Consider the following 11,209-nt stretch of genomic DNA (forward strand, 5'->3'; position numbering starts at 1 on the left):
GGAATCACTTATTTTTCTTTAAAAATCCTTCTGTACTGCTCTCTTTTCACCCTCTGCATGCATTCATGGAACTAAGATTAAATATGAAAGCAAAAATAAAAAATTGTGTCAGCTTTGGACTTGGCAGAACAAAGCCCTGCAGTCCTTTGCAGCTCACTGAGCTGCAGACCGTCCACTTGTTCCATTTAGTTTCGTGCCCAGAACCCAGATTACCAATGAGTTGTTTACCCCAAGTCAGGCTGACCAAGAAGCAGAACTTTGAACTTGAACAAAGCAGCTTCAAAGGACCAAGGTGAACCAAGCGGGTCTGCTGACTGATTCCTGAAGAGAAGGAGCAAGGGAACAGATTGACTCCCTGGTTTTCATGGGGGAAGGCCCATCGTAACTTCCTTCCTCAGCGTCTCCTTCTTACCGATCCTGTGGAGATGAAAATTGACATCCATAGTCATATCCTACCAAGAGAATGGCCAGATTTGAAAAAGGTAATGGAGATTTATTTGCTGAATTATTTCTGAAACATCTCTGGGTTAATATATATATATATAAATATATATATATTATATAATATATATCTTTATTATAGACCATTCTCTTCTTGGGAAAATTAGAAGTTACCTTTCTCTAATTTGAGGGCAATTTCAAATGACTTAGTAACTCTGAATTTCCCAATTTTTAAGAATGATGTTTATATTTATTTTAAAAGGACTGTGAATAAAAGAAATGTATTCTCAAAATCCCATTTTTCTCCTCAAAGGAAGGTCTTCAAAATTTCTGGATCCTTTAAGACAGGAAGTTTTACTTCCATTTAAATCACATATTCAGCTGTTGGGTAGCTGTGTGCCAGCTACAGAATGTAACGCTGCAGCTTCGAGTAAGAGACTTATAATGGAATGGAATGTGATAGGTTTCTGGGACTTCTAAGACATATCTCTTTCCCAAAATGTTTAAAATGAGTTTGAGAAGCACCAAAATATAGCAGTGTGGACTTTTTTTTTTCTACTTTAGGACATTATCTGAAATCATCCTTTTTGACATTCTTTAAGGTATAAATCCTTATTATGAAAAACTAGGGAGTGGGTGAATTAAAAAAAAACACACTCTTCGGGGGGTGGGGAGTGGTGAGGATGGCACGGAGCCTTTGCACAATGAATGTCCCTAAAGAATATTCTGTGTTTTTCCAAAGATGGAAAGGACATGTTCTTCTGTCATTAAGAATTTTTTTCTTGAATATGCACAGAGGAACGTGAGGAACATCAAAGAAAATTACCAATGGTTTGAGGTGTACTTAGGGTAAGCATGAGTTTATGTAGTTAAGGATCAGGCTTTGAGGAGCCCTGGTGGCACTGTGGGATAAGTATTGAGCTGCTGACCTAAAGGTTGGCTGTTCAAACCCATCAGCCACTCCAGAGGAGAAAGATGAGGCAGTCTGCTCCTATAAGCATTTATAGTTTCAGAAACCCTAAGGCGCAATTCTACTCTGTTTTGTGGGGTGACTACCAGTCTGAATCAACTTGAAGACAACGAGTTTATCAGGTTTTATCCAGTCTTTCGCACCATTGATAATGTTTCATGTTTTACTGTCTCAACTAAGAAAAAATAATTCACCCAAGCTCTAAGTAAGACGTGGTTCATTGTGTAGGTAAATGAAACCATTTTCTTCTCATAAGTACTTTCTTCGGTGGCAAAGTGGGTACATGTTGGACTGCCAGCTGCAAGGTCAGCAGTTCAACAAAACAGCAGCTCCATGGTCAAGGTTATTGTCCTCTGGGAAAGAGTCACAGTGTTGGAAACCCACATGGGCAGTTCTACTCTGTCCTATAAGGTTACTATGAGTCAGAATCAACCCAATAGTAGTGAGGGTTATTTCTGAGGTACACTTTCTGGGAGAATGTCAATCTTAAGTGTTTTATTGTTCTCTAGGAAGGTAGGGGCCAGACCCTCTAGATCAGTGATTCTCAACTTGTGGGTTGCGACCCCTTTAGGAGTCAAAGGACCCTTCCACAGGGGTCGCCCGATGCATAACAGTAGCAAAATGACAGATATGAAATAGCAACGAAGATAACTTTATGGTTGAGGAGTCACTACCACTTGAGGAATTGTATTAAAGGGTCGCAGCATTAGGAAGTTTGAGAACCATTGCTCGAGTTTGAGATTACAAGATATGGAACCATTTTTAAAGAACTTACTATTAGTAAAAACTGAAGCAATCAAACTAATGCCTCCTAAAGGAGATTAAATGCCCAGAGGGGAACTTGCTGTTCTAAATGCTGCTGTGCTGGTCACATTTTAAAAATCATTTTATTAGGGGCTCATACAACTCTTACACAATCCATACATACGTCAATTGTGTGAAACGCATTTGTACATTCATTGCCCTCATCATTCTCAAAACATTTGTTCTCCTTAAACCCCCGGCATCAGCTCCTCATTTTTTCCCCTCCCTCTCCCCTCCCCCTCCCTCATGAGCCCTTGATAATTTATAAATTATTATTTTGTCATATCTTCCACTGTCCGACGTCTCCCTTCACCCACTTTTCTGTTGTCCGTCCCCCAGGGAGGAGGTCACATGTAGAGCCTTGTAAACAACTTTCTCAAAGTGTAAAAAAGATGTCAATCATTTCATGAAAGGAATGCACCAGCGACTTTCTGCGTCTGTGACGTCATGGGTGTACATTTGGAAGTCACCCACCGATGCTTACTTGTTACGATGCTCGCTGTTTTTCTGCTCGTGATTTGTGAGAGTTCGCCTGATGACTGATAGAAGGAGTGAGTGAGTGAATCTCTTTATAATGCAGGCAAAGGAAGGAACAGACTATACTCCCTGATCTTGGACTTTTTGAAAAATCGAAGGTGCAGTACAGTAATGCAGATCAAACCTACTCTCCAACCAATAGCATTCATTCCAATATTACCACTTTCCTCTTTGAGGTCCAGAGACAATCCTCTTGAAAGGTTTTGGGAACTACCATGGTGGTCTCTAAAGGGCACTGCCCATCCTACTCTCCCCTAGCCCAGAAAGAGCTGCCTAGAATGGCCTATCCTCTAAGAGGATGCCATAGTAACAGGGGGCTCCAGTCTGCATTGCATCCACCTGCTTGTCCAGATGAGGCACAAATAGCAAGAAGTAAGCCAGTCTTACCTAAGGGATTCTTTACCATTAGAGGAGACTTTCCAGTCGTCCTCCCCCACCCCCCACACCCCTGTTGGCAGGTACAAGGACTATCATTCAAAGAAAAACATGGTTGTTCTATTCTTTCTCATTAGATTGCTAGGTTGGGATTCAGTCTTAAATTCAGGAATGCCAGAGGATTTCAGACAACCCCAAAGTGAATTAAGCCAATGTCCAAGAGAAATACCTTGATTCTGAGGGACACACTCCAGATTCTTTGGGAAGGATGGTTATCTTGCTATTAAATTTAGGACTCAATGAGATGCTCCACTTGGGGTGGCCACAATTTCTTCTGCTCCCCAGTAGCTCCCTTTATAACACCTGGCTCCGCCCAACTCCTTCCGCCAAGTAGGTCCACAAAGGACGTTATCACAGAGCCATTGGAACCTAGCTGCAAACCCACAGTTCAAGTTATTGGATCGGTGGTAGGCAGTTCAGGCAAGCCAGTGATTAAACAACTAGCAGAAAACAATTGTCTGTTTTCCAGCTAGAATGAATGACGTGACTGAAGGTAGATCTACATGATGCTGGGGCCCCCTCTCTCTCCCTTTCTCATTTTCAGTCAGAGAAAAGGGCGTATTAAAGAGCCATGAACTATAACAGATAGTCTTTTGTCTTGAAATTGCTCCTCAATGAGGAAAATATGATTTCAAAACATCTGTCCTTCAAAAAATATCTCCCTTAAAAAAGCCCTTAAAAAATCTTAAATCCTTAAAAGAAAAGTCTCCTAATAAAACAATTAAAAGAATAAATGTATCAACATATAACCACCTCCCAGGGGGACAAACAACAGAAAAGTGGATGGATGGTGACAGAGTACAATGTAAGGTATCAAAATAATGATCTATAACTTATCAAGGGTTCATGAGGGAGGGGGGGGGGCGAATGAGGAGCTGATACCAAGGGCTCAAGTAGAAAGAAAATGCTTTGAAAATGATAATGGCAACATATGTACAAATGTGCTTGACACAATGGATGAATGTATGGATTGTGATAAGAGATGTAAGAGCCCCCAATAAAAGTATTTAATAAAAAAATAACAATACTAGATGTAAGTAGAAATTAAAAAAGAGCAAACTTGTGCTACTATTTTAGAAGATGAAGCCCCTTTGAGATACTATCTGCTTCCCTCCCCTGACTGATGACCCCAAACAGTTGTAAATCCAAGACCTCCCTTCCCTTTAAAATATTAACAGACACACCCCCATGACCTTGACCTCCTCCCTGAAATGAAGAAATAGAAAAGCAGAGTCCACACACCTGGGCTAATGATTAACCGAGGATGAAAAGCCACTGAGATCTGAGACGCAGAGGCCTCTTCTCATTTTCTGTTATTCACGATTTTGGTCAGAGTTGCAGTTAGGATCTTTGTAAAAGAACACCTGTCCACGGGGACAGAGGAGCATTGGTGGCATAGAGGGGTCATCTTTCAGCCCAAATAGAGGTGGAACAAACACACCCAGGAGCTACCCACGTCTCAGACCAATCCACTGTGGGAGACTCATACTGATAGCTTGAGGAGAAATGGATGTGCTCTGTACGTTTTCACTTAAATAAAACAAGAGAGCAACGGTAAAAGGGAAACATTAGCGACTTCGAGATATGAACAAAATCAAGTATTTTCTCCATAATTTAATCTAAATTTTCTTATCCATGCTAGACAAGAAGAAACGCCCTTTATATTGTGACTCGGTACAAACATTTGTACGACACTTGAATGATGAAGTAATTCATCATCACTGTTGTACCACCGAGTGATGGTACCACCGAGTCTGCGCCAACCCACAGAGAACCGATCCACTGTCTGGTCCTGCCCCTTCCTCGCCATGGTTTCTTTGCTTGAGCCCGTTGTTGCAGCCTCTCTGTTAATCCATCGCATGGAGGGCCTTCCTTTTTTTAAGAAGTCCCTCTGCTTTAACAAGCAGGAGGTCCTTCTCCAGGGACTGGACTCTCCTGACAACACGTCCAAAGTATGTAAGACCAAGCCTCTCCAACCTTGCCTCAAAGGCATGCCCTGACCACACTTCTTCCAAGGCAGATTTGTGTGTCCTTTGGCTGTCCGGGCTGCTTACACTACTCTTCCCCAGCACCACAATTCAAACGTGTCAGTTCTTCTCTGGTCAAAATCGCTACTGGAATTTTTATGTAAAAAATGATTATTTAAATTGACTGCTGAGCACAATATCGAACAAAATTACCGTAATATTGATGGCAACTCAATGCCTGAGGAATCAAAAGCCTTCAATACAAGGGTAAATTAAAAAGTGTGACTACCAAATCATAGAAACCTGTATTAAACAGAAATAGCAAAACATGGGGCTATTGCTTCTCAACATATCCTCCCCACTTCGGAATAAACCCACCCATGCATGGACTGGAACCGTAGTAGCAATACCTTTTGACTCCCCCCCTCCCTCTCATACATAATGGAAACCAATTGCATGCAACGGTATTTACTTTTACTTCATGGGAGACATCTTCAATATGTCTCATTCTATTCCATCCCTTTCTACATTAGCTTGAGTTTCTCAGGAAGGAAACTCGGAGACAAGGACTTAAACCGGTGGTTCTCAACCTTCCTCAGGCCGCAACCCTTAAATACCTTTCCTCATGTGGTGGTGACCCCCCAACCATAAAATTATTTTCGTTGCTACTTCATCACTGTCTTTTTGCTACTGTTATGAATTGGGCGGCATGTGTGAAAGGGTCGTTTGACCCACCGGTTGAGAAGCACTGGCTTCAACACACGTAGTTTATTTTGGAGGCGAGTCCAGAAACACCAGGAGAAGAGTGAGCCCGAGACACAAGGCAGCCAGTGAAGTGGTTGCCCTTGAACCAGTGCCTGCTTTAATAACAGGTGTGCTGGGAGCCTGACTATCTCAGTGCTCTTCAGCCTGAGGGTACAGGACAAGGGATGTTTATATACCAACTCCCTTTGGTCATTGGTTGAGGGCTGCTGGGTAGGGGACATTAATTCCTCCACTTTTAACTTGCTAGAAGGTCATCCAAACAGATAGTAGTGGCAAAAGGGAAGACCTCAGTCTGAGCCGGGCAGGTGCGGCAGGGGACGAAGAAAGTGGCAAAGAAGTGTTAAGTGGAGGAGACTCTGTTCCTCATTCCTTTTTCAATATTGCATGCTTTTCCAAATAGCTGGTTCTCTAGCCGCTAAATTGATTTCATGAGCTATTCAGAATTGCGAGTTTCCAAGAGAAGATGTTCTCAAGATTGACCCTTCGGGTCTGTGCACCCTTAAGGCCCTGTGAGAAGTTAAATGGTGCATGGGCAAACAGCTTTAATATCCGTCCTCATTGAAAAGTGACATCTATCTTAGGAGAAAAGATAACAGGATCGGTTGCACCACATTCATTTTCTGCTCAAATAGATTTACTTGGTGGGGAAAAGGTGAGTTAATCTGCTTCTACATAAGAGGAGCCCTGGTGATGCAATGGTTCCACATTGGCCTGCTAGCCGCAAGGGCAGCAGTTGGAAACCACCAGACGTTTCTAATGCCATCAAGAGCGCCAGTCTCATAAACTCCCAGGGGCGGTTCTAGCCTGTCTCCAGTCTCGCCACGAGTTGCCATCAAGCTGGATATGAGAAGGAATCTGAGAGTGACCCTGGAAAAGGTGGAGGTCAGAACCCCCTGCCATAAGCACCGCCCACCTGTTTGCTCTTGAGTCTAATTGTGTGTTTCCTCCCGCAGAGATACGGCTATGGAGGCTGGGTGCAGCTTCAACACCACAAAGAGGTGAGCACCTCCCAAATGGTCAGCACTGGGACCCACAGGACTCCCTAACTTGTGCTACTCGCTGCAGGCTGGGCCTCCTACAAGCTCAACGTGTCTGTCCTCTACTTAATGTTGTACTAAGCAAGGGACTGGAACCAAGATTTCTCAAGATTATTCGAAACAATGGAGGTAATATGAAAGAGCAGGCCTTAGGAAGATGAAGCTGTCGTTTGAAAGGCTAACACCACTCCTCCACCCCCAGCCCCTGCAGGACCCAACCAATTTGGGTATTTATGGCTTTGCCTGCAGGAGGTGACCTGATCCTCTCCACAGTATACTACACTTACAAATACACTAAGGCCGCATAGTGGCCCCCTGTGGGTTTCCAAGACAGAGTAGGAAGCCCACCCAGTCTTTCTCCCATGGAGCTGCTGGTGGTTTCGAACTGCCAACTGTGCCATGAAACCACAGCACCACCAAAGCTCCTGTTTTGTTTGTTTGTTTTTGCTTTGCTTTTTAAGGCCAACCAAATAAATAGGACTGCTTAGATTTGGGCAGAGGCTAGAGAAATGAAACATTGGCCATCAAGAGTAGAAGCCACTATTACTAAGGACTGAGAATGGTTATGGGGTAAAGGGAGAGGAGGAAGGGCTTGGGGTGGATCACTCTGTAAATAATGAGGCCTGGGAGTGGGCTAAAAGGCCAGATCAGCACAGAGGTTGGGTCTGGCTTTATTTTCAGAGGTACAGTGTGCCCTCCCAGCTGAAAAACAGGCATGGTATGTTCAGCTCCAGAGGACTTAAAGCCTGGGAATACAGTTTACCTGCAAGGCAAACCCAAGGCAACTTGGTGGTACGGTTGGGATGGTATAAGTATACCAAGTGCAAAGGACAGGGCACTGAGAGTCTGGGAAGGCCCTCTGAAAGCAGGATGCCCATGCTGAGTCAGAAAGTGGGGTTGGAGGTCTGCCTAGGGAAAAGGAAACCAATGTTCCAGAAAGACCTGCCAGCATGTGGAACATCCATTCATCACAGCGATTCTGGCTGAAGACAAGTTCCCATAATGATACACATCTTATCTTAGTCTCATCAGGGGGCCTTCAAAACTCAATCCAATCAGAAGAGTGGTTTCTAAGGGGGTTCTCCGGACCATCTCGATTCAGGGCGGAAAAGTCAGCCCAGAAGGAAACAGCAGCTGTTCTTTGGGTCTCCAAAGGGGAAAATTTGATTGATCTTTCTAAAAAAAAAAAAGGCCAGAAAAGTTAAACTGAGAATCCCTTCCCCCCCGCCCCCCACCCCACCCCATCATGACACTGTACCGGCTCACTTTTCAAGGGCAGCAAGGGCTACACTAAAAGAATTAGATCCGGAAACCTTACCCGGTAGCATAGACTTGATGTGGCATCGTTAGAATTCAGTTTGTCCCCCAAACTCAAAGAGCACTGAAAAGGATCACAACTTGAGTCCCTCAAGGAGGCCACAACTAAAAAAAAAATGTTTTTAGATGCTACACCTGACCATTTGACATGGTGTAAATCAGAGTGCAGAATTCCTTGGAGAAGGCTTGGGAAGAAGAAAACACTACTTCCAGGAATGGACAGCTCTAGGTGGAGGATATGCTGAGAAACAATAGCTTCACATTTGATATTTTTATATTATTTCATTAAAGTATCTGTGATTTTGTAGCAATCCTTTTTTACTTACTCTCATATATACGCTGAAGCAATCCAAATCTACTGCCATGAGTCTATAGGACAAAGTAGAAGTACTCCATAGGGTTTCTGAGACTGTAAATATTTACAGGAGCAGATAAACAACAAATAAACAAACAAGCTCACTGCCTGTGTTAGTCTGGGTAGACCAGAGAACCAAATCCACAGAAACTCATATGTGTATAAGAGAGAGTTTTATATAAAGGGTAAGTGTACATTCAGAAAGCATCCCAAACCAATCCAGTCCAAACTCATAAAGTCCAACATTAGCCCATATGTCCGACACCAATCTACAAAGTCCTCCTCAAAGTCACAAAACACACGTGATGATGCCAAATGCAGGACAATCACAGGCCAGTGGGTAGAAAGTCTTTGGATCCAGTGGCGTGTAAACGCTGGCAGGGGTCTCCACGTGGCTTGTCCAGCGCCCAGGGCTGCATCGGGCTAGGTCCCTGTGGCTTCTCCTCAGGGATGTCTCGCAGGAAGTGAGCCTTACCAGCTGAGACATAGAACTAGCTAAGGCAGCCTCACACCGGTCCAATGATCAGAGAGCAAGAGACAAGAAGGGTGAGGCTCGCTGAGCCATTTATCTCTCCACCCTTCAATTAAACTCCCCTTCAATTAATTCCACATGTGTTCATCAGTCAGGTCGGCACAATAAACCTAATTAACACACTGCCATCAAGTCAATGTGGGTTTCTAAGACTGTAACTCTTTACAGGAGTACAAAGCCACATCTTTTCCCCAAGGAGCGGCTAGTGGTTTTAAACTGCCGACCTGGTAGTTAACAGCCCAAAACGTGATCACAACTGTCCCCCAGGGCTCCCTACAGGGGCAGGCTGCCTGTCCCATCTTTTTTTCCATGAAGCAGCTGGTAGGTTTAAACTACTGACCTTGTGTTTAGCAGTCCAGCACTTAACCCACTGCATCACCAGGGCTCCTAAAAATAATGATGTTATTAGACGTACAGTATATCCATACTTATGTTCATTGATGCTTTTTTCACAAATAGCAAAGAGATGGAAACAACCCAAAACCCCATCAACAAATGAATGGATAGGCAAATTGTGGTACATACATATAATGAAGTACACACAATCAAAAAGAGCAATGATTTGTATGAAAAGCATATGATAAAAGATGGACCTGGAGGCCATAATACTGTCATGCCTGTAAGGACAAATACTGATTTCTCTTTCCTAAAAATAATAGATCTATATGAAGAGAGAGACCAATGTTCATTGGTGGTTACCAGAAAGAGGAGTCGGGGGAAGGTGCTTTACATGCCAGAGAAGTGGTACTTTGGGTGATGCAAAAATTGGCCTCTGGTGTGCATGTAGTGACCAGAACACAACCAAAGTGAAATCAAGTGTCTGAGCACATACAGATGAGTATAGGATATTGGGATACAAAAGGGTGCAGGTGTATACATGGATAAAAAATACAGAAGTATTCATTAAATCCAAATCCATTGTTGTCACATTGATTCTGACTCATGGCCCCATACAGACAGCATGGAACCTCCCCATAAACAATTTCAAAGGCTTTATGGGAATCAGGCTGACACAGTGCTCCTGCTGAGCACCTGGTCATTTCCAAGTGCTGATATGTGGCTTCGCAGCCAAGTGCTTTGCCCTCTGCACCTGCAGGGCTCCTTAGAAGACTCGATAGGTACGAGTATGTACAAATATGTCAGTGCGGGCATATATTCATTGAAGACGCAAATATGAGTAGTTCTCAGACATAACGAGGCATCTTCCAAGACTGGTTTTCTTGGTGTGAAAACTTAGGGCCATAGTCTCATGGAACAACTAGTCAATTGGCATAACATAACTCATGGAAATTATGACCTGCGTCCTAGTGAGGTGAAGAGTGTCTGGCACCTTATAAGCTTGGGAGTGGCCGTCTAAGACATAACTATGTCTTTCCTCTCCTGGATAAAAACAGTGAAAAGGTCAACAAAATTTCAGAGAAGAAAACAAGTCTACAAGACCCATCACCTCATCTACCCTAAGAGCAGCAGAACTAGATTGTGCTGGCTGCCTTCAAGGATCATTCTAACTGGGGTCACAGTAAATATTCCCAGGTAGTAAATATTCCCAGGTAGAATGGGAGAAAAATGAGGATAAGAACTCAAATTATACACATAATATGTTTTATATATAATATATTGTAATAAATAACTATAGATGTTACAGCATATACAGACAGATGGATAACATAAATATTATCGATATTATATATTGAAATTTGAAATTAAGTATACCTATGTATATATTATAACTGTGTACAAAATTATATATAGGAGGTTTGAGTGTAAGCTTTCATCAAAAACTCAATAAAACATATTTTTAAAGGGGTGATTTCCTACCAGCATCATCAGCATCAGTTTGGAATTTTAAGAAATGCAATATCTGATTCTCAGACCCCTGCACCCCAGACCTACTGAATTTGAAACCCTGGGAGTGAGGACCACAAATCTCTGGGTTAGTGGGCTTTCTGGGTAATTCAAATGCACACTGTGATGGTTAATTGGATGTATCAATGTGACCAGGCTGTGAAGCCCAATTGTTTTGTTAAACCCTAGGCAAGATGTTGCTAG

The 11,209-nt window shown here is 43.0% G+C and overlaps 1 protein-coding gene across 1 annotated transcript in view; it reads left to right on the forward strand.

The window, feature by feature from the left end:
* Positions 1-240: 240 nt before the first annotated feature.
* Positions 241-11,209, forward strand: part of ACMSD (aminocarboxymuconate semialdehyde decarboxylase) — a 69,583-nt gene continuing 58,614 nt past the window's right edge. The window contains exons 1-2 of the mRNA XM_004711896.2: positions 241-482; positions 6,873-6,917. Coding sequence (XP_004711953.1) covers positions 426-482; positions 6,873-6,917 — 102 coding nt within the window. The 5' untranslated portion in view covers positions 241-425. The remainder of the gene's footprint in view (positions 483-6,872; positions 6,918-11,209) is intronic.

This window comes from Echinops telfairi, unplaced genomic scaffold (assembly GCF_000313985.2).
Source record: "Echinops telfairi isolate 266 unplaced genomic scaffold, ASM31398v2 ScPeMD7_15;HRSCAF=58, whole genome shotgun sequence".
NCBI lineage: Eukaryota > Metazoa > Chordata > Mammalia > Afrosoricida > Tenrecidae > Echinops > Echinops telfairi.